The sequence below is a fragment of the Mycteria americana genome, chromosome 8 (assembly GCF_035582795.1).
Source record: "Mycteria americana isolate JAX WOST 10 ecotype Jacksonville Zoo and Gardens chromosome 8, USCA_MyAme_1.0, whole genome shotgun sequence".
Taxonomy (NCBI): Eukaryota; Metazoa; Chordata; class Aves; order Ciconiiformes; family Ciconiidae; genus Mycteria; species Mycteria americana.
In genome coordinates, this window is record NC_134372.1 from 33,723,937 (window position 1) to 33,748,718 (window position 24,782).

At 37.1% G+C, this 24,782-nt stretch overlaps 1 protein-coding gene across 4 annotated transcripts in view; it reads right to left on the bottom strand.

The window, feature by feature from the left end:
* Positions 1-24,782, bottom strand: part of ADCY7 (adenylate cyclase 7) — a 68,203-nt gene that overhangs the window by 25,370 nt on the left and 18,051 nt on the right. For all 4 annotated transcript variants that reach the window (XM_075510650.1, XM_075510646.1, XM_075510647.1 and 1 more), the window contains 7 exons: positions 20,699-20,851; positions 8,949-9,486; positions 7,449-7,649; positions 5,231-5,395; positions 4,266-4,415; positions 1,844-1,992; positions 1,414-1,525 (listed from right to left, as the gene is read on the bottom strand). In XM_075510650.1, coding sequence (XP_075366765.1) covers positions 1,414-1,525; positions 1,844-1,992; positions 4,266-4,415; positions 5,231-5,395; positions 7,449-7,649; positions 8,949-9,119 — 948 coding nt within the window. In that variant the 5' untranslated portion in view covers positions 9,120-9,486; positions 20,699-20,851. The remainder of the gene's footprint in view (positions 1-1,413; positions 1,526-1,843; positions 1,993-4,265; positions 4,416-5,230; positions 5,396-7,448; positions 7,650-8,948; positions 9,487-20,698; positions 20,852-24,782) is intronic.

Consider the following 24,782-nt stretch of genomic DNA (forward strand, 5'->3'; position numbering starts at 1 on the left):
TATCACACAAAACCTGGAATCTTTTCTATTTTTGTGTCTGAGGAACAATTGCAAAAATGGCCAAATGTCTTTAACCTCAGCTTCTACTTCGGCATAAAAAGCTCGTGGCCACTAAGATGGCATGACTTTTTCTGTGTGTTCTTAATAGCTGCTTCACAACAATACAGTTACAATACAGTTCGTATGACTCTTTATTTGCCAGTACTTGAAGTTTTAACAGCAACTGAATTAATATAAATACAAAGATTAGCAATGTCATTTAGTCAAAAAGGTTAACTAGGATTTTAGCCAAGTTTTAATCAGTGATATATTTAAGAATTTATTCAATGACATCCACAAATGTTTAATTAAGCAATTTCACTCCTCTGCTATATTAATAATTTTAGAGTTTTCCCACTTTTTCTGAAGAATTTTTAGAATTTCACAAAAATGAGATTTTCCAAGTCCATTCATTTTCTAATTTGCATTCAGTATATCCAAATATAGTCGATTATGAAATCAAACCAACATCTTTAAACCATGGAAAGTTTTAATAGGTAGTCACCAGTCTTGACTTACGTTTTACCAATGCTAAATTTCTAGAACCAGAATTTGGGTTGGTATTTGTTTTTTTGATGTCACATAGGATGCAACAAAGCGCAGCATTTGTTTGCCTAAAGCCATATTTGCCTCGTAATACTAACAGAAGAATGAATGGATATGACAGATCATATATCCAAGATTAGGGTCAGTTTTAGAGGATAACAGAAATCATCACACAGAGTCAATCACGCAAACATGTATATGATACAGTCCCTGTAATCTGAGAACTCAAAAACTGAGTTTGTGATTACAGTTGCAAAGAAATTAACCTCAAGCAGCACTTGGAAGTGGTAAGAACTATGGCCAGCCTGAAGGGTCAGTAGTGAGGGTATGTCTTAATAGGGACCATTTTAATCTACTTCCCATTCTTACACTTTCCTGGAAGTATCCGTTACTAATTATTACTCCTGAGCTAAAGAACTCCTTGCTCTGATGCAGTATGACTGAATTTATGAATTTAAATGTGTGCCTGAGTGTTCTCCATTTGTAGAGCCAACAAACAATCCTTCTAACTGAACACAGCAAAGCTTCTCAATAGAGCTCATACAGAGTACCTCTTACAGCCCTATTACAATTCCCTGACAATTCCCTGAACAATACAGATAAACCTCCAGACTCAAGAACTGGAATTACGGTAACAACTTGCTAAAGTTCCCATTTTTGTTTTAAATTTTGTTTTAATGCAATTTTGCTAGTTAGCTTTAAAGCCAAAGCAGTCTTCCCTTCCTGACTTCAGAAGCACTAACACCAACTGCCTTCTGTCTTGCGGAAGAGACTTCTTTTTCCAACGGTGGCCTTTATCTCTGCTACACAACAAACTGCAACACGTACCTTTGCAATCTGATCAAACTTTCCAAAAAGTTCATTCAGCATCACTACTAGTTCCTTAGGAGAGCAGTCACTGGCAAGGCGAGTAAATCCTACAATGTCTGCATAAAGAATGCTAGACAAGAACAAAAGGAAAAACCAACATAACTGAAATATGAAGATATGTATATTTCACAGTCAGCTTAAATATTAAAATGCATTTAAACAGAAAGCTTCTCTCTCTTTGGAAAGTAACTCCAGAAAAAAGGGTTCAAGTAACTCAACTGATTCAGAAGGCAGCACATCAGTTCAAGACACGTTATCTTCCCACAACAGGAAAGAAGCTCACTTCAGCCTGAAAGTCTACCTCCAAATTTTAATTTCACTGGACCATATACATTGTTAAGAATCAGCAGCCTATATTAATACAATTACTTCTAGAGTTTCCACTTACCTAACATTTTGGTGCCTTTTTACATATAGACTGTGGAAGTTGTTGTCATGCATTTGCCTATTATCATTAGTTTCCTTTAGTCTCTCTATGATTGCTAGCTTCATTTCCATAGAGATATGAGCTGGCAGTATGGATAAAAGCAAATTTTCCTAAAAGGAGAGGGGAAAAAAATTAATGATGCAAAATTCTTAACACAGTAAATTTGAAACTGCAGGATTTTAGTGACTGCAAGAAGGAATTAAAAAAAAACACCTTTATTCAAATAGCTTTTGAATAATGCATATCAGGTTTTCCAGAAAAGACTTTTACATTTCTGTTCTCAAAATCACCAATTTTACAGTTAAGTAAGGGTGTTGTATATTTTTTTCTTTTGTTCCTTGTGACCTAGATGTGACATCTCTCTGTAACACAAAAATTCAGTATTCAGTCCTACAATTTCTGGATAAATGAAAACTTATTTTGTCCACCAATGTCAGTGTTATGTTAGTATCATCTGATAAAGCTTCCGGTAAAAGCTTATATTCTATAACAAACAATCTGTGCAGTATTAAAAACCCATGTGAATTCTCAAATGCTGGAAAAGCAGCAGCAGATACAAAAGTGTCGACAACATGCTGCTATAGCTTAAACAAACCAGGAACTGATGCCACTGAAATAAAGTCTTTTGAACTGAGTGAGAATACAGACTCTTCAAAAACCACTTACATTGTTTGACTATTCAGTGCACTGTTTTACACAGGCTTTGACTTAAAAGCCTGTTCTTCAAAGAAGACCCTGCTAAATTGTTGGGCAGAAGAGGAAGACAAAAAGAGAGTACTTTTAACCCAGGAAGGGCTCTAGCGCCCCAGAGACAGAGTCACCACAGAAGAGGAAATGTTGCATGGAACAGCTACAAGCCGGAACTTTTTCAGATGACATCGCCAGCAAGGTCAACACATTGTGTAACTGAGTAAAATGCTGTCCCTTTGGACCAAATCTTTGTCCACTTTTCCTGAATACCCAATGCAGCAGTATACAGATGGCAGTAAGCTGCCAGGGTTACTTAACCAGTACCTGCCACCAAAAAGAAATGCCTTGGGATCACAGTGGGAAGGGGGAGTCCTTGAGCATCAAGTACTGGCTTCCACTAGGTATAGACAGCAGTTTAGTTTGAGACTGTCCCCAGAAATAGAAACACTTCCTTCCCCTCCTCTAGCATTCTAACACTAGGAGAGTCAAAGTTGGGGAACAATTTAAACTGGCAGCAGATCCCCAGTGAATGTAAAGGGGCCATTTGAGGCTGACACATCACACGGTTTTCAAGGAAGTGATGATGAACCCTGAACTGCATTTCTCACATCATTTTCACAGAGAAAAAGTGGGTGGCAAAAGGAGACTCAAAATTGTGTGACAAATTACAACAGAGGTGAAAAGAAAGCTGTTCATAGACTTAAGCACATCTACACTTCAAACAAGCAACCATAAAAAAAAAAAAAAGGGGGCAAGGCAAAAAAAGGCAAAAAGGCCCAAAGAACAGAGAGCACACTGCCTGTGTAAGTTGATCAGATGCTTCCCTGGCTGCTGCGTGGGGAAATTCTGCCAGGACTTTCATGCAGATTTGTCATCTCATCTCACAAGATTAGCATCAGAGGACAGATCACACTAGCAGCGTGGCATTTTCTTTTCAATTTGATCAAGTCAGTCACTTTTCAGCCCCTTCCTTTTATCTAATAACTGGTGGGCAGAGAACTCGGTACACATCAGCCTTCTAGAGCTGTTCTTAACCCTATTTATACCAGGATAAAAGAGGAAAGGCACCCCAGTTTCAGGTTTGATACTTCTTTACAGTCCTTCCTCAGTAAGAAATTCATGTTCCTTGCTTATTGTTTAAATACAACTGCAGTTTATGGAAATAAACTATGTCATACTAGAATACTGTAATCTAGTAATAAGATTTTTTTTCCTCCCTTAGGCTCCAATTTTCTCCTTCTAGCAAAAGAAAAATAGTTTGTGAGACAAGAAAATACAAGAACAAAAAATACTTTAGAATTCAAAACAAAAAAATGTGACCAAGGGAAATATGAAACTAACTGCTGAAATTACCTTACAAGTATTTTTCAGGGCATTAAAGGCATGTCCTTTTAAGTTACCTTGGGCCAGTCCCAGTAACATTTTATACTAGGAAAAACGTAACTAAAATAACCGGCAATTACATTCCTGTTACAAATACTGTGATTTTCATATAGACAAGCCACAGAGAACAGCTTCCTCCCTTTAACTTCCTTCTTTTGTTACAAATGGCACAACTTTTATTTTTGACACTAGGTGGGTATCACAAAGATTGGACCAAGCCTTTCAACATGCATTAGTCACCAACCTTATAAAATTATACAGACTTTAGAAATGAAAACAAGCAATTCGTAACATGAACTAGTTCACTCACTTGTTGCCTCTTTTCAATCTTCAATTTCATTCGGACCTGGATGCACTTTAATGTGTATCTATACAAATCCCACGAAGCAACCTGCATTTGGCGTTTGTGAAATGCACCCATCAAGTTACCACAAAGAAAAATGACAGCATTGGCAAGTAGCTGCACAAGAAGAAAAATATTTACCTACTGCAGAACAGTCATGGATACTTTACCAATACACATACTAGTCCCTTGAAAACAACCAATCCCAGGCCATGTTCAATTTTTCTCTTACCCTGTCACACATCAAATCATAGTGTTGCAATTAGCCAGGATGTACCTGGGAAATATAAGCTAACTTTCACAGTCACGGGCATTCCTGTACGAACACATAGTAGTATAATGAAACAGAAAATTCTACAATATCATTTAACATTTATTTGCAGGCACCAGTGTTTGATTTAGGGAGAAACCAGCCTACAAACTCATGCATCAGCATGCTGTGTGAAGTCTGACACACACCTGCATCAAAAGAGCTGGGGTGCTCCTTTGAACACACCCTATTAATAAGTGTTGGGAACCCTGAAAGTACCCATTAGCACTCCCAGGCCCTGCTGACTCCCCAGGGCAGCAACAGCCCTTTTGATCCACCCTGTAGGCAGTACCAGATGAAGTTAGACAGACCCATCTGAAACAGCACAGATTGGGAAGAATGATTATGACAAACTTTGTCATATTTTGAGTAACTTAGTTAAAAAATTAAAATAATAATTCTGCTTCTTCCACTTAGGTCAGAAAACCAAAATGCATTACAGATTAAAACAATTGCAATTTTATGAAAAGCATGCAAAACACATTGGGCCCCAGCTCCAAATCCATGGATTTGGAACATCCATGTGGAATTTTGGAACTTATCTAAACAGGATAGTTATGCCAATGTCAAATGGTAATACGACTAGGGTATTTAATGACTTAACCAAGTAGTATTTCCTTACCTGAAATAGAATGGATTCCTTATTTTCCTGAGAAGTCATGCTTACCACAATGCTTAGAACAATAATATGGGAGAGAGCAGAAAGAACGCTGATTATGACAGCACCTCTCATCCCAAAGGGTAGCATGGTATAAACAGTGAAGATTATGAATAGAAAGAATGGCACCTTTGGAAAGAAAGAGAAAAAGAAAGGGGAAAAAAAAAAAAAATAATTACACATACACGTTATTAGGTGCCTGCCAAAAATCACTACAAAACAAGGAAGAAAGTAGTAGGATTCTTGCTCATTTTCAGGTTGGACAATTAAATATTGACTTTTCAAAAGCACAATTAAAAACATAAGGACAGTGGTAGTCCTAAAACCTTTGAGGGAATTAGCAGCTATAGATTCACAGAAAAGACAGTTTAACATGATATATCACCTTTAAGTTTTTCAGTTGTCCTTGCCCTTCATCCTTAATTTATCCATTACAGCTGAAGATGCATTTTGTACACCACGTATCAGGAACAGTGTGTTGCAAGGATAGCAATATCGAATAGAATCAGATTTCTCACCTTCTCCAAGTTATTATTCTAATTTTAACATCACCAGATCACATGTGTGTGTTTACTCTATATTTGATAAAAACCAAAAATCCAACCAATACTTCCTGGTGCTGACACAAGAGAATAATCATTATTGCCACTAACTACATATTTAGCTGCACAGATTTTACAAAATGCACAATGGTCCCCACTAGGGATCAGAAGGAAGGTCTGTAAAACTTAAATCCATATTTATAGATTTGTTATAGTGTTTAGCTCATATACATGGAAACTAACAACCCCAATCAGAGGAAAATATTGCAGTGTTTCTGGCTCAGCTCCATCTCATCATTGCAACTCAACTTGTGCCATTCCAGACGTGAGCTTCCTTCAAGGAAGTCTTAAGGCCCAGATTGTACTTAAAATGTTTTGCCAAAATAGATAGCTTGGTTGGGACAACAATCAACAAACAAGCAAGCAAATAAAAGTTTTCATTCAGCAAAAGTAATCTTTTTCATGTTCATCTTTACTATTTTAGCTGGACTAAAAAACCATCTTTTTCTGCCATACATACAACCCCTATCACACAATGTTCTGAATGCTGTGTAATAGTTTTATAAGCATGGACAAGCAAAGGTCATACCTGCGTTTAAATAGTAGCTATAATTAGTGATAAATTAATAACTTGAGATAAAAGTCTGAAATGAACCTATTCAGTTCTACTTTCTAATCTAGGGTCTCCTTATATTTTAGGCTTTAAATCAACATTAATGAATTATTACCACATGACAACACCACAAGACATTAGCCTGCAGCACTGGAAGCAGCAAAACCAAATCTTGCTTCATTTCATGTTTGTACTTATAGTTAAGAACAGTAAATTTTGTTTTTTTCTAAGGTAATAGCTTCTTCCATAAGTTAAAAAATACTGAATAGCAACTGTAAATACACAGTGCTGGATCCAGGCCATCATACAAATCAGATTTTGGTTGTTTAACTGATAATTTATATCTATCTTTATTTGAAATAAAGAGGGGAAGGGGAAGAGTCAGTAAAACAAGACAAAAAGTAATTTTTATTTCATTAAAAACTCTTCTGTTTACATATGAGAGCTTAGGAGGAGTTTCCTACAGATTATGATATTTTTGGCATCATGAAATCGCCCGTCTTCTGATCAGAGATACTAAGCAATGAACTTTAGCCACACCCAGCTATGCCAGGATGTGTCATTAATTCTTATTGTTCACTTCACCTCTCCCACTGATTTGAAAACATGCTCCCTAGGGCACACCCAGCTCTAGAGTCCTTTATACATTTCTTGAACACCACTTTGACCCATATAAATTATGAAAACAAGTATTATTAAGGAAAGATTCTCTCAAAGATGAATTCATAGTAATTAAGATTTAGTAAAAATCTTAAATAAAAATACAATTCAATTACAACTTAAAGATGTAATTCCCACATAGATTTATGCAGTTATCCAATTTTCTGAGCTGAACTATATTTTCACTATAATAATACAAAATAAATTGACTGTAATAAACCAATAAAACCAATTTAGGAAAGTGAACCTAAATCTCAAGAAAAAAATATTATGCAGTTATAACATTCAGAAAAAAATAAACCACACACATTCACATATACTGACTACCAGTTCTATGTAAGTACCTGAATGAACAAGATATACATACCTGTTCCCACAGTTGATAATCATTTTCTTTTTCAAAAAGAGATACATATCCTACTATTAAGAAGCAAATCCAAATCATAACTCCAAATAACGTTAGCCATCTCCGAAATAGGGACTCAATACATAAAAGTAAGTACATGAGTGCAAATATGACAAAAGCAGCACATACTGCAATAATGAAGGCAAGATGATAACGTGCTTCCTGCAAAAGCAAAACAAAGTGTTATATTTGGTCTAAATGTCCCCTTTAGAAAAAATGGAAAATGCATCTATACTGTCCTGGAAACAGCTTAGATAGCTTTAAAATATGCTAAGCTGAGTTCCTAAGTAGCCTACCTGTGGCAGATTAACACTTTCTGATATTCACACATACAGAGATATTATATTAAATACTATTATAGATACCCAGTCTACCCCAGTTCCACCATTATTATTTCCCAAATTAGTGGTTTTGGTTTTGTCTTTTAAGCTAAGTTCTAACTATACTATATTGTACAATGCAGATGTACCTAAAGAAATGCATTTAAGGAATTCAAGCTTTGCTAAAAAGGAGTGTAACAGCTCTTTTCCTAAGTTTCCCAAGTTCATCCTACAGATGACTTCTAACATATAAATAGTGTTGCTACTTCTTTCCTTTTTTAAGAAATAAAAGCTAAAAAGGATACACGTGCAATTGGTAAGATTAGATTTGTTGCTAAAGAGGGACTTAAAGACACTTTATCATGAAGCACAGTATTTGGAAAGCAGTGTTAGAAGGCAATGAAGGATTATAACAGCTTCCTTATTACCTTTTTACAACATTAGCTTTAAATCAGCTCCCCTTTTTACCAGCTGTCAACTGGACTAGTTGAAGAACACCTAATGTCTTTACAGAAAATCGTATTAGCTACACAACAAAAAATTCTTTAAGCTGCATCTTTCCTATGCCTATAGGATCCCTGCTCTTTGCTAACTAACTATGGATTCAACTGATCACCTGTTGTATTGGGAGATTCCTGTTGTGTTTTTATTACCAGAAGAAAGAAAAAAAAAAAAAAAGAATAGGAATTAATATCTACAAATCCTTAAAAAAAACCAAACTCAGGAATTCATAACCAATAAATCACTATATTATTTTACATTTCTTAGATTACTCTAAAAAGAAAATATGAGAAATGCAGGACATTTTAACTTAGGTACTTGTTCCTTCCTTGGCCCCTTTATTACTTAACCACTATCATAGCTACCATTTAGCATAGATTATGATTTGTACATAACATATAGGAAGGAAAGAACAATACTTATACTAACTGTGCATGTGCCTGACAACAGTCTCCTCTCTTCCCTGTCCCTTCAAAAACATACACAGCATTATATACACAATTACTTGATTTCTTTCAACACTGCAACTTTGATACCATGTGGCTCAAAAAATTATTTAGCCAGAAATGTTTTGTGTGCTGTTAAAGTGACTCCTCATCATCTTTGAAAACATTGAACACAAAGAAAAAAGTATACTCACATCAGTGACAAAAAAGATTATAATTAGAGTAGTCCAGAAGATGATTGCAATGAAGAGCAGCAATAGCAGGAGTGGATGCTGCTGGCTTGTATAGCGGTACTTCTCATAGAGCGGGTCTGATATCCTGCAGTCATCATTTTCGTTGAAGAAGTATTTACCTTTAGCTGGCATTTTCTCCCAGGTTGGCTGCTATTTCTCTCAGTTCCCAGTGCACACAATAAGACACAGCTGAAGCTACTGCTTCAAAGTGTTTTGTCTTTTCGCTGCTGCCTCTGTGATCTTTAGGCACACCAAGTAATCCGCATTCTCCGATTTTACTTCTCATGAGCATTAACTTCAGATTTCAAATGCAATCAAAAGCAAAAGAGTTAGCCTCCCCAAAACCATGGGCAATTCATCATCAGCTCTACGTGTGAATCTCTAGATCAGCTTGTATTTGTGCAGATAGGAGTTTTTGGCGTGGAGTTTTTTTAATTATTATTTTGCAAGTCTCTAACTCTTTTTCCATAAGCTTGAATCTCACTTCCTGGGATGAACTCTGCAGAGAGACAGTATTATTAAATCAATGTATTCAGTTAAGTGTACACAGTGTTCCCCAAGGAGAGGGAAAAAACCAACAAAAAAAGTACGTTCCTTAAACGTCCTATTTGCATGCTCTAACCAGTGAGCAAAAGCTGTTTCTTGCTGGCGGGGTGGAAGCCCAACAGCCTCACGCGTGGGCAACGCTGCCCAGCAGCCGCAGAGGCAGGGCTCGGGCACTTCTCGCCAATGGCTGCTCTGCGCACACCACTGCACCTTTCTCTAGCAACTGAAACATTTTCATATGAAAAATGTACTAAATTTATTTTGTTTCCTTTTGAGCAAATGACATAGTTTCCATGAGCATGTTGTGTAACTGAATACTAACAACTCTTTTGAAGTCATGTGCGTGCCTGTGTGTGTATATGTATCTATATAAAATCTTTAATCACAATACACATTGTATTCTTTTTCAAAACATGCATCTTAAAAATTAAGAAATCCTTTTTTTATTCCTTTCACACTTTAATTAAAAGGCACAGAAAATTAGAAAAGAATACAGCTGTCCAAGCCAAAATTCATTAAACTTTTTTTTCCAAAAAAGATACATAACATCTAGTTCTATATATTTCATTCAACACTAATTAATAGTGTTTCCAAGGCAATAGGTGTGTTCTGTTAACAATGAACATTAAAGAATGAACTGTATTGTTAGTTACTAATGACCAATGTTTTTCAAATAGATTAATGAATATAGTTCACTCAATGCCAAGAGATGTAAAACAAAAAAAGCAGGGGGATGGGATGGAGGGAAGCATAAAAAACAGGATTTCAGAAGAAGTCGTATTAAAACTTGATAACAGGACAACAGCTTCTTTGCCACTTGATTGCCGTCACCATGGTGCCCAAGGCCATTTCTCTGGGGAGAAAGAACCCACTAAAAGAGTTGTAAAAAAGCCAAATCCTAGCCAGTTACTCTCAAAAGGCAAAATGCTTAACCACACACATGTGTTTAGACTGCATTCACACTATAACCAAAAGTGGTGTTTAGGAAAAAGTTTCAGAAACCATACTGAGCGATTTAGCCTATGTAAATAGAGCCAAACACTAGCATACTACCCAATTGTTACTGACCACGCAGGCAAAAACAGATATACCAATACTGAGACTGGACAAAATAAGTGAACTTTTGCAGCAAAATTAGTAACTACAACTTCTTGCCCAGAGTATATCACAAACTTGGATTAATCACAAAAAGAGAAAAGACCACATTGCATCACTTTTATTCAGTAACACCCAGAATAAACTCACATATGTATTAAAAACTGAAATAAAATTGAAGACGTCTTTCAATACCTCTTTCCCGTGTATAGTTAATGGTACGCCTAATATCTCACCTGTACTGCTTATTACTGAGCTTTTCTTCATAATAAAAGGCCTCCCATTTTTCACCTGAAAAAATTATGCTGGTATTCATACCATCTGCATGTGCATAATAATGTTCTTGCAAAGGTGTGTGAATGCATCTTATAAATCACTGATACTTAAAAGAGATGCCAAGAAGAAACTGAAACATCCAAATCATGCTCTAATGCATTTTCCAAGTCATACAGGTGACTGCAGAATTACTTCATTTGAATGTAGGGCAGTTTTTTCTGAAGAGGAAACTATCAGGAAGCATGCACAGGGGCAAGTATTTTAATCTGAATTTGTCTTTTAGTAACAAAGACAACTCGCTATATATAGCGGGAAGGTTACAACTGTGATGCACCAGAGAGGCAGACAACTCACTAAACAGACTAAAGAATTCCTTTACCATGAGGGTGGAGGTGCAGGAATGCACCACCTGATGTGGTCCACTATACAGAAGAGACGACAGGCTTGCTGTCCCAGTTCCCTCTAAAAGTGTATTTTCAGAATATAAACAATGAAAAAGTTCTTTAATATGCTTGCAGAAATATGATTTTGAGGGTAATTTTTATGATAATAGGTATATTTTGAGAGGCAGCTTTATTTTTCCAGTTAGCAGAACCAAATCCATTTTCTAAAAATAACTATTAATTGCTAAGCAGTAACACATTCGCAATTATGATAGATAAGTAATCCTGTCTTGGGCTACTTAATATTGAAATCGAAGAAAAATGACTTCACAGCTTACTTTCTGTAATATATTTTTCTGACTATGTCAATGAAAAAACAATAACAGGGACAATCTCTATTCTACAGAACTATACTGTGTGGCTCTGCTTCAGTTATCTAATGTTCAAAACATGAAAAAGATGTCAAATGTCAGCTTGGAACTATCTCTGAATATTATTTAAGAGTTTAACAGGACACCAAGTTGAAGAGACATGACTCTTCAATGGTTTAATCCATTTTAATAAAAAAGAGATTGCTACCATATCAATTTATTTATTCCTCTGCTGATCTTCATAGATATACATTACAAGTAATTATGAATGACTCCTGGGTCATAGCATTTTCTTCTCAAAACTCTATTAGGTAGAAAGCCCCAAACAATACTTTATTGGTTTACCAAGAATCTATAATACACTCCATAAATGCTACTTTGAGATGAATAATTCAACTCTGAACTACTCTCAGTTTCCATGCCATGTCCCACTGCCACTACCACCCCCCTTCTTAAAAAAAAAGTACCACAGAGCACCTTGTGCTCCTTCAGTACAAGTTAAATATTTTTTAAATTGCAAATTACTTGCAACACACAAAATTAGCTATTTGAGAATCATGAAATTATGCATTAGTTGAATAAACACATTTTTACATGTGACAAATGTAATGACTTGCCAATCATCATCTTACAATTGAAAACAGAAATACACACCACACATAAACACATATATATCAGTATAGGAACTGTATTTCAGCTCCAAAACCACTACAAACACTTAAACAGCTTTTTGCCCCCTTTTTTTTTTTTTTAACATTACTGGCATTACCTCTTTCCATTAACATACAAGAGAACATTTCTTTTGTTTAAGAAACTTCAATAAACTTATCTGAAAGCCACCACTTTTTGTGCCCTTCCCCTTTCTCTGAATTTTTTCCAGCAACCTTCTGAAAATGTAGAGGACAGACTTGAGAGAGAGAAAAAGGTTCCATCTCACCGATGGCATCACACACTAGTAAAATCATCAATTTAACACACTCCTGTTTATATATTTAAGGAACACATGAACACTGTGCACCACAGCATCACTTTTGCTTTTTTTGGTCATTGTTTCTTGGAGATTTGCTGTTCTAACACCACAAGAGAGGTGTAACCCTGAAATGGCAACAGGCCACAAAAACCAAACAGCACTCCCAGAAGCACCAGTGGCAAACACAGCAAGCCAAATGGGGACTGGAGCCATAAAACCTGGGCTGCTGCCATAAAACCATGGAGCTCTGATCATCAGTTTATCAAGAAAAAGCCTCATTTCTTTAGAAGCCTTCACTGTGTTCTGAAGAATTAGAAAGGAGAAGGAATAATTTGTCAACCAGATTAGTATATATAAGAAACAACCCCAGCAGTATGGGTTGGAAACTGCACTGAGAGTCTACAGAAATGTCTACCAAACAAACGAATGCAATTTAGTCAGATCTGGGTGAGCTCCACAGCGACCTGCATGCCAATTAATGTGAAAAACATTTGGTCAGATAAAGAAATTTGCCTAATGAATATGTAAGAACAAACACTGGACATGTGATAGGCATAAAAAATTGGACAATAGGATTCCTTCCAGAACATGAATCAGAACAGCTACAGCCTTCCAAATCTACTCTGTTTCAAGCCACTGGGAACAAGGTTGTGTTCATCAGATTCAGCAATAGAAACTTACCTAGTTAAGTACTGGGCAAGACCCGGTGCACACACACAGCCACCTTTCACTTGCAAGCAAAAAAGACAACATTTCTATCTTCCACAAATCTGGGTATTTCTGACTGCTGTATGCTTTCCTTCCCATAGATAAGATTTTTCAAGTACTGCTAACCTCTCCGGTCTCTTACTGACAAAGCCATAGGATTTTGTTCCAAAAAAAATAATAAAGCAAACATTTCTTTAGGGTACTAGACTTGCACTGAAGCTCTTTTGTTCTCCCAGGCTAGTTAAAACTGTCCACAGTGCTTTGTGTCAATACACAATGTTTTCTTAAGAATTGGCCTGGACTCAACAGTTGCAGAATAGACATGACCGTACTACAGAGCCTATAGAGACCAAGTGTTTTAAAGAAAACTAATTGAAACACGGTATCATGGGCTACACTAACAAGTCATATTACAAAAGTCAGAGAAGCCTCTTTCTTTTGCAGTTTGCTCAAGATAAGTAGCTACAAAAGCAAGTCTCTTCACAAGGAAAACTAATGTGGGAATATGCATCACACAGACCAACCCTTCACTGAAGTAAAGCAGAAAGTTCAGGGCAGATGAGGCAAATCAGCTGATGGGGTGAGAACACAACTCCTTGTGCCTCCAAAGCAGCAAGGACTTCCCTCATTTCCCATCTCCAGCCTTGTCATAAACAATATGCAATGTGTCACTAGGTAACAGCCTTACCCCCACACATTTGCCTTGTAGGCATATTTTCATAATATATTTTCATAATATGGCTAGTTACTAAACAGAGCATTCTTACTCCTTTCTACTACTACTGTCCAAGGCACATCAGCACTGTATTTTCCATTCTAATAGCAAACTGTCACCCAAATAATTTTGTTAGCATCTCAAATTTCATTCTCTGGTCAGGTGACCATCTGTAAAATAATGTAAATGTTTGTGAGATGGAGGTGGTTTTTGCCTCCCAGCAATTCATTCAGCCCTACCTGCACATACTCCAACCAGCACAGATGAAGCAAGCACTGAACAGCCAGGAAAAATCAAGTTAATTTTTCTATCAACTTGAAATAGAATTACATCAAATTCTTGCATTTTGTAAGCCTGTTGAAGCTTCTGGCTGCAAAAGTTTTATTTCTCTGAAACAATACTGAATGGGCAAATGCCATGAAGCTCCAGGCTTCTCAAGATGCCTCTCAAAATATATTGAAATTAAAAGTTTGGCTTGAGTCTTTGTCCTGGTAATAACTAAATGGTCTTGCCCCTGAGCCCCAGCTCTTTCAACCAGCAGTTGTTAGCGATCACTATCCAGCAGCTCTTTGTTTCAGTTCCATTGACCCTTCCTGCTGTCTGGACAACTGTCTCACTTCCAGAAAGTCCCTAGTCCCCACTGCTTGCTTAGAGCCAAAGGTAAGAGCTGCTTTTCTATGCACATCCGTCCCAATTATCTCTTTGTCAGCCACTTTCCATCTAGAGGTCAAGTAAGCAGCAGAGACACATCATTTTTCCCCCACAACATGCAGGTGCATTTGTTTCAGGCACACTGCATTGGAGCCTTTTGGTTTTTTTCTTTTTCTTTTTTTAAAGCACTGCAGGTCACACATCAGCCCAAGGGTGTTGATGCCTGGGGTAACTTCAGCACCTTCCTCCCCAGCAATTGTCTGCAAGGAGCAATGCGACAGCAGATGGAGGAGGGAGAAATGGGAGAACATTGAAGGCATTGAGAGAGCAGAGCAGAAAGCCACTCATCACTGTGACTTCTCTCTTGAACTCTGCCACAAAGAGCATTCTCCCCCCGGCAATGCAAGGTGGAGCAACAGAAGGAATGATTTGCTACCCGATACTAAACTCAGACTGATAACAACAAAACAGTTCTTGGTATGGCCCTCCTTTATTCTCTATATTTGCAGAGCATGAACAGTTTTCAGGTGCTAGCTCAGTCACAGGCTGGGGAGTGGATCTGGTAAACCTGCACCCTCCTGCCCACTCTCACTCACGCAACAGGATGCGCAGATGGGCAGTGATCACATCCTTTCTCCCCTCTCTTGGGAGAATTATTCACAGCAGCTACTGACCAAGTTAATGCCTTTCCGAATGGGATCAGAGTACATTGCAGTTCTGTTCTTCATTCCAAAACTCTGATGTGTTCATAAACACATCCACAGTAACCACATGGACAATTTTTAAAGTACTTTTTCACTTAGCTGTTAATTTGCCAAGGACTCAAGTCTTGCTCACCTAACGCTGTCTGTTTACTAAAAAGCAGTCTCACCCATGAAATATTAAAACAAACCCTAATAGCAAGAACCAAGTGAAATGATATACACTGCCTTATTCCTCTCAATAACTGCTGCACAGAAGCAAGCAGAACCAGTTTTTCCATCTTTAACTACTACAGCACCAAAGACAGAGGATACAGTTTTGATTTCCATTCCATCTTTTGTTTCACACAAATGACAACAGTGTTTCTGAAATTACTTTAGCAATTTCCATGACAAGAATGATTGCTGACCGTAATAACCCATTAGCAGATATTAAAAGGGAATCAGGAATCTATAAACATCCAGCAGAATAATTGAAGTAGATTAGTAGATGAATTATGAATCTCAGGCAAAAACAATCTCCAGTCTAGTGGACTCCGCAACTAATTCAGTCTAGGAAATGAATGTTAGCGATCTAAACGTACTTCATTGCAGTCACCACAGGAAATACCACTCACGTTAAAGACAACACTTCTTCCTTTTAGAATTTGCTTTCAAATGATAGCCTGCAGTCACCTTAGCTTTTTCTGCTCATACAAAAATATTAAATGGAGAACAGATGTGTTTTTAATGATCTGTCGGCTAGCAGTGGTAAATAGTACTTGCACAGTTAAGTTTCTTTACAAAGGTAAACCTTTCTTTTATATTTTGAAGGTTTACCTGTGAAATTTCACCTTCCTTAATTACGTTTAATTTCTGAAATTTCTGCAATACAGAAAAATCTTACTTATGTTTACCTTCTATTTTCTTACAAAAAGTGAGCATACCCACTTCAACACATCATCACTCAAAACTGTATTTACATAAAAAATCTAAATCAATACAAAAAGTAGTCTGTCATTTGGAAAAAAATCAGGAGGCAGAAGAAATCCCACCATGTGTCAGAACAATCAGGGTAAAATACGACACTACATCACCTAGGCTGTGCCCTTGAACATTGAAAGCCATGGCAATGATGGTGATAAATATACTGCAAAGAAAGTGTTGAAACTGAACTTTTTTTATTCACATTCTTATTTCAGTAGATTGCTTCTTCTTGTGACATTTGTTCCACGATAGCCTTTAAAATAGGAATAACAAGCTGTGTAATTTGAGAACAGTTTTTCAGTCACTAGTAGAAATGGAAGATGTGAAATAACAGAGGCTGTGCTTTCACAAATACCTGAGCCCAACAGCTGGCTCAGACCACCCAAAGAAGGAGGTCTCAAGCACTCAGACCCCCTGTCCTGTGCCAGCTGCATGGCCTGCCTGCCTGGGCACCCAGCTCCTGCACCCACCAGGCCCTCTTTGGAGCCTATTCACCAAATACAACAACGGAAAGCTATTTTTGGCAGGTCACTTCTCTGTCAGGGTGGTGGAGTGTAGCAGAGGTATAAATGAGCTCCAGAGCTGGCCCAGTGTTTGGAAAGGAAAGGCAAACCACAAGTAGGAAAGCAAGGGCAGCAGTGAGTTGTTAAATTGACTCATCACTTCTCACGGGTCCACAGCCTAAGAAAAAGAATACCAAGAACTTATACTTCTAGAGTTGGGGAGTTTGTTGCTTATTTTTAAAGACCGCTATTATTACAGGATGTGCTTTGAGGAAAGAGATTACAGTCACAGAAAGAAATCTCTACCCTACAGATCCAGGTAGGACAGAGAAATGGTGACAGAAGATGGCTCAGAAAACTGAAGATTTGTAATTTAAGACCAGCTTGCAAAACTAAGTTAGTAAAAAAGAAAGGAGAATCCATATAACCAGATTGGTGCTACTGAATTACATGGGAGGATTTACTACTGTTCTAAGGTAGTTTATTGTGCAAACACATGATGGTTCAACCAACAAATCTATTAAGCCTTATAATTAACTGTTGGGTCTGGCTCAGCAGGGAAAAAAGAAACAAAAAACCCCATGCCTTTTATAATACTGCTTTCATAAGCAGCAAACTCCAGGGTGTAAAAAGATATATCACACCAGAAGGGAACTGGACTGTGCTTTGCATCTTTCAAAGTCCAAGGTGCATGATTATTTCATGATTCCCAGACTCCTTGTCACATCTTACAGATAGATTTTTCTGACTTTAGCTGGTTTAAAATTGAACTTACCACTACAAAAGTCAATATTCCACTTGCACTAAGTTTTCAGTGACCTATTTAAAATTCATGTCTTTGAACACAGCAGCCTCAGAAGTCAGGACAGCTTTTCATTGTGTAATTTCAGTTTAATTATATCAAAAGCAGAATGCTTGTGCAGTTATTTATAGCAATAAAACCTGCAAGATTAAGCTATATAAACTGCAGGAAAAAAAAACCTGAAACACAGAATATTTACCTTGAACACTATGGGGAAAAATAGAGTTTTCAACAGAGACAGGAATAGGGATGGAGTGTGTGTGTAAGCCCCAATAATTTCTACTAGAATACCTCTGATTTTTGCAGAAATTAAAATCCCTGATATTTTCAGAAGATTTTTTTTTTTAAGGAGAAATATGTATTACACTAGGTAATACTGAGCCTATATTGAAATTACCGATAAGAAAAAAATCACTTCAAGAAAGATATCTTTAAACTGTCACAAGCTTTTTTCAGACATTATCATTTGGGATACAGAATTATAAGCATATGGCAAACAAAAGTTCTCAGACTGGCAAACTTCCTAAGCTCAATATCATTACTTAATTACATCTAGAATGAAATTTCTCTTATTTGTATAGCAATATTTCAAATATGCCTCAACTTTTCTATCTCCCTAAAGCAATCAAGAAGCAGAGACTGCTGATGTGACAGAGCCAGAGTACAAGGACGTAACTTGACCCTTCTAACTATGGCTAGATATGCCAACAGAAGTTAAAAAAAAAAATTTTTTTTCAAAAAAGTCACTGTGAACAGGAGTGTAATGGGCATCACACATTACTCTTATTTTTTCCCTGTCTCACTTAGTTACTTAGGGGGAGTGTTACAGTTCAACATAGAAATGCATCTTTCCCACCTCTAGGGTAAATAGTGTATTTGCACAGAACAGGTGCAATCATAATATCGCAAGGGATAAGGGCCACGCTATGGGCGGGAAGAAGATAAAACCTGTCCTGAGCAAGATAAGAAATCACTTGCTATTTAGGTTCAGTCCAACTAAACTCAGTAAAACAGAGAAGGAGTTTCAAAGATAAAAAAACTCTATCTACAATACTTCCACACTACTGAAGTGAGTAGAAATACATACAGGCAGCTGAAATTCAACTAATGCCCTGACATCAACAACAACTTTGATTTCTTTGGCTTTTTTTTTCCCCAGTCTCTAATTTTTCGGATGAACTAATATTGACATGTACACTGAAAATGTGTCACTGAATAGTAAGTAATCGACCTTTAAAGCTGCTCAAAGCATAAATAAGCACTATATTCTTACTGTACTGTTATCAGTACAGAGTTCTATTACAGAACCAAGTATTTTTTTAAAGCGATTTTACCAAACATCGTAACCAAAATGCAAGAGTAAACCATAATGTAAGAACAACATCACTTGTGTCTGCTGCCAAAGGCCAAAATGGTTGTTTCTATCTGAATTTCTGCTTACTCAACAGTATCATCTGTATCATTCTTCAGATTAGTATTCCTCTCAAAGCAATCAGACCCACTGGCAATCTCACTTTGGAAATAAACCTCAGCCCAAGGCCAAGAGATTGACAATGAAAAGAACACGATTGTGCCTCAGTACCTGGAGCAGTGTACTGCAGGGTGATATTACAGTACAAATATTTTTGCTAAGGTATAAAATGCCCTTTAAGTTTAAGAAAGCAAAGCCTTCATACTATTTATAAAACAAGGGGGAAGGGAAGGCTACAGATTAAATCCAATCCCACCTTTACTTAATGACAAGAGTAAATCCTATCAAGGACATGTTTTAAAAATCTTGTTTCTATATTCTATTTATTATAAGGGAATTTTAATGTTCCTCAAACTTCTTCACATGTCAACCACGCAACATTTGTTACACCACCACATGTGTACTTCACAGCCAAAAAACCCGAAAACTAAAACTAACATTTGCAATAAAGAAGTTCCCTCCCTTGGAGGTTAAGTATTAAAAACACCACCAAGGAGACATACCTACACTTCTAACAGAAGTGTTGCTTCTACAGTCATACCCTACCTCAGGACACAACAGCAGTCAAACACACACAATTATTTTTAAAAAGTTTTCCAAAATGTAACATTGGGTTTAGGAAAGGTCCTTTGCAGACTCATTCTGAAATTAAACAATGATAATGGGATGCAAGCCTCTGAAACCTTGTATTTTCAGTCCCACTTGATAGCAACACACACTTCAAAATTGTTAGGAGTTGTATACGTATTTTTCATTGATCCAGACGACATGCCACATGAGCCAAGCATTCATGAGTGCCTGGGTAAGCTCTCTTGGATCACAGAAAGAGCCGAGCCATGCAGAAGCAGTGAGAGCTTTCCAGAGACAACCAACATGCCTCATAGGATTTTTTTTTTTCCACCCTAAGTTTTGATTGTCTATTAAGATAATGCAATGTCTGAACACAGACCTAATCACTATCATTCTTCTCATTTCATCTTATCTTTCATCTTACCATTTTCAAAGCTTTGCTTGACAGCCAGCCCTACTGTTCCCAACACCAACAGGCAACTGGAAACCTGCACCATGTAAAGCACTGTCTCACCATGGGAAACATGGGTATCTCACCTGGCAACAGCCAAAATGAAACAGACACTTTTAAACTAAATTCTCCTTAAGCAGCTTTATCCTTTGGATTTGCTGATACTAAGTCCAGCTAACTAGTATTAAAACAGAACTAGTTAATATCAAAAACCTGAAATAATGATAGTCACAGCAAAACTTCAGGATATGGCAAAAGTCACTTTTCTAAAAAGCTATGCAGTTACTGCCTCAGAGCAACATGAAGTCCACAGAAGAACTTGCCAAAATAGCAAAGTATACAGCCACTACCCCAGTGAAGGTTATCGCTGATCAGTATCTAAGCAATCCCCAGGGCTGTGTGCAGCCATTGAGAAAGCACTTTTTACCTGGACTGTAATGCTGAGCTGTGCATAACAGATTACTCTGGGGTTTTATGGTCCTAAATCTTACTGAGACTAGTGATTAAAAAACACATGCTTGTTGTTGCTTACCATTACAGGCCACAGGATTCATTGGCAAAAGTCGTATTTCTCCACTCCACTATGGTCTGTTCGATCATTTTGAAATTCCTGCAGTAGAGTGAGTGCAGCCCACTCAGGTATGATCCTTGACACTAAATCTTTTGACATATCACACGCACCAACCTGCAACAAGACCAGGAAACTTTACTCCAAGGACCACTATAAGCATTAACAATGCTTCTATTTCTTCCCCTCATAGTTCAAGGAAGAAAATACTACTTAATCTCCATCTCCACATATTATGAACCTTTTACCCAGACAATCAATAGCAGAAAAAAAACTTAACTATACTGTGGCAAGCTGCAGCATGAATGTAACTTGATTGAAATACTTAATGATAGATGGAAATATCTGAGAAGAAGGCTGAAGACTGATGAGAGGTATCATCTTTATGCTAACTGATCCCAATGCTTTTCAAGCAAGGCCTGTGTGACAGCAAGGGATACTCTGCTAAAAACGGGAGAAGAATGTTTTACTAACTTTTACAGCATTCTTGATAATGAAAGCCCTCAGTTTTTCAGTAAGTTTTATTACACACGAGATCAAATATCAGCAATTAAAAAAAACACCCCAAAAAGAAAAACTTGAATAAAGCAATGTACAATTCAAAACAGCGTAAAATATTGTTTGGTATTTTGGATCACAGATTAGCGAATATGAAAATACGGCAGGAAAACCAGCTAAAAAAAAAAAACCCCTTCCCTCCCTGCACCTTGCAGCTTTGGATAAAGGCTTATCTACTGCTGGTGTGGAAATGAAGAGGTTCTGCCCACTAGGTTTGCTTGTCTCAGAGCATGAGAAGGGCAGAAAGGCACATTCCTAGGATGTCGTGAACAGAAAATTTTATCTCCAGGTAGGCAGATGATCAGAAGACATGGTCAGGTTATCATCCTCTAATTTAGCGCACCCGTTCTCTAATAGAGGAATCTATATCATAGATAACAGCTCTTGGCTTTGTCTTCCTCTCTTCCTACTTTATCATCTTCACATGCATTATGGGAACAACTGTTTAAATGTGACAAGATGCCAAAGAATACCTCAATACCTCAGCAAAGTGCCAGGCACCGGTAGGAGGCAATGGTTGTTCACTATTCATTACTGGAATCCACTACACACTCACCAGGGACAGGAACCAAGAAGGGGAGTAAATGGTTATACAGCAGTGTTGAAACAATGACCCAGAGAAGAAGAGGCTCAGAGCAGGAAATTGGAATTAAGATGTCAGTGGGAAACCTGATACAAGTTAAATAGCTCTGCTGGGAAGGGAACAAATCAACACCTACTTTGTTGTTCACCCCAAAGCTCTGTTACTAGAGACCCACTTTTGAAACTGAAAGGCAAGTGAAACTGCCAAATAATCTGACACAAAATCAGAGTGGATGCAAATTACTTTATTGCAAAAAGAATTCAAATAAACCTATAGTAATTTTCTGTTAAGTTTTTGCTAGGATATACAAACTACTTTAATCACCACTCAAAACAGGCACTCCATTCTGTCACAGGGGGTTAAATGTCCTGTTCATACCTAAGCCCTGAGATACTTGTGATCAAATCCCATTACCTTTTGGCCAGGATTTAGCTCCACCTAGCCATGGCCAATGGGCATCAGTGTTTATAAAAGTTAGGTGGAAAACAGAGATGATTCTTAAGAAAAAGGTCAAGATCCTGACAAAGCCTTCTGGCAGCCTTAGAGATAGATGAGAGAGAGGAAAAAACAATAAGACATCTCACAGCATTCATCTGAAAAGGCAGATACAAATCTGCTGTGTCTGTGCATGTATAAAAGCAGGAAAAAAAAATCAACTCTGTTTAACCTCTGTTACATGTTCAATATGGAATGCCCAAATTAGATGCTTCTTTACTTTCACCTTATTATGTATCCAGTATTAAGGATGAGTCCCTGGTAATCAGCAGAGAGATGCCTCATGTTCCTTTGAAATGGACCAGTACTGTCTGGAGAGCAATACTAGACAGCAGTTTACTGGTATTCAGTTGGGAAAATGAGGAGGATGCCCAAGTAGTTAGGGTGTCCCAGAAATTTCATAATGCCTTTTAGAAAAATATATCATGACAGTTTTTAAAATCATCGCAGAAACAACATTCTTCAGAGATTTTAGAAGAGGAGCTAAAGGACCTAGAATTGTTGTTTTCCATGTTTATGAAAGGGCTTAATTGTAGTAATTAATATGTGCAATGTATCTAATTAGCTTTTAGAGGATTAAATTAAGGACTATGCCAAATTCACAAAGTTTCACTGATTTTTTTTAAATTATTTTATTTTTTAAAGATATGCCTCAAAACATAATTTTCACCAGAGCCCCTGATAAACAGTTATATGCAAGATTCACTTTAGTTGCAGAGGGATCAAGCTGCTGCTCTCCCAGAAGTGTTCTCAAGATCAGGTCCTGAGGATAGTATACTTCCTATCATATACAGACTTTATAAACAAAGATAACAAGTGAGATAAATACTTTACATCAAAATGGGGGGGGAGGGGGGGAGGGGAGGAGGGGAAAAAAAAAAAATTCTGTCTGTATTGGTAACTGAAGCCCCTCAGAGGCACAGAGACCAGTCTCCTGATAAGCAGCAAGTTTCCGGAAATAAAGTGATACGCAGACTAAGTACTTTGAGCCATTTTTTGATCTGCAAGACAAACCTCTCTGCATTCAACACTAACCACAGGCGCCTATTTCCCTAGCAACAGCTTGCAGGCCATTTTCATTTTCACTGAAGAACATTTAACCGGTTACTTTATGAGCACTGCACCTTGCTGCTATAACAGCAGTTGCTTTTCACACCTACCAAATTGTTATTTGCGTAGTATTGAGCTGGTGGATCAATACTGCACCTGCAGCACAGGTCTGCTTTATTGTGGATTTTCTAAAAAGTATCTAAACTTTATCAAGCTAGAACTGTTAAAAGGTGGAAAAAAAAACCCTATGGTATTAAAAAAAGGTCTTCCTTTTGCTCCTTAGTAACACCTCTGTCTACTACTATTTTCAAGATTTTTCCTTTGTTTTAGGTTTGGAGTATTAGAGCATAAAGAAAAGAAGGACATGACAATAGTTCTTGATTAATTTTAGGGAGACTTCATTAGTTTCAAGAAACAACAAATTTCACATAACAGAAACTCCAGAACGGAAGGATGGATTATTTTTGTATTACAAAATCCCAGATTTATCATACTTCACCAAATGTTAACACTTGTTTAGAGTAAAGACTTCCAAAATTGTTTGATTCTTCCCAGTTTTATTCAAGACATCTGTTCACTGACCATTCACCAGCGTATTAAATAAACTGTGGAAATCCAGATTTCACTGCGGTTATAGAAATTATAGAGCAGTTAGCAAAACATCACTTTCGTTTGACTCTTTTTTTTCTTTTTCAAAAAAGCAGCCCCCTTCACTTTTTTCTTTTGATCCAGTTATGAGAGATACTTTGTATTCTGACCAGTAGCTTCATTTTTTAAACATCAGTAGAAAATATTAATGATGACAGCTTTGACTACTATTTTCAAAAGTGTTCACACTATCCTTACTCAGACTTTCTGACTGTGGACTGTGGACTTTCTGACAGTGGACACCTCCACAAACCTCTGTAAAGAAACACTGCAATGCACCAAGGGCTTCTGGTTATCTACTTAGTTTATTTATTAACTAAAGTATTAAAACTATAAAGTTGCCACGAGTCTCAAGAGTTTACCCTGCTAGCAGGCATAACAGCAACACCAATACTGCTGGAAGTCTAATTTGAATGCTCATCCTGAATATCCACAATTGCAGAACTAACTTAACTCAGTTCAGATTAATCACATTTACACTGAGAAGTGAAATATTTTACAGGAAATCTCTTGTATCATTTTTGAACGACTTCACTAATAAATATTCTGAACTGAAATATGGACATTCACTTGAAATCTTTTTGGGCAAAATATAGTGGCATCATGTGTACCCAGTACAGGTTTGGAAGTCTTTTATATCAAATCTGTAAAATACACATATCATTACAATAATTTTAACTGAACAAAAGTATTTTAAAATAAAAATGTAATTTG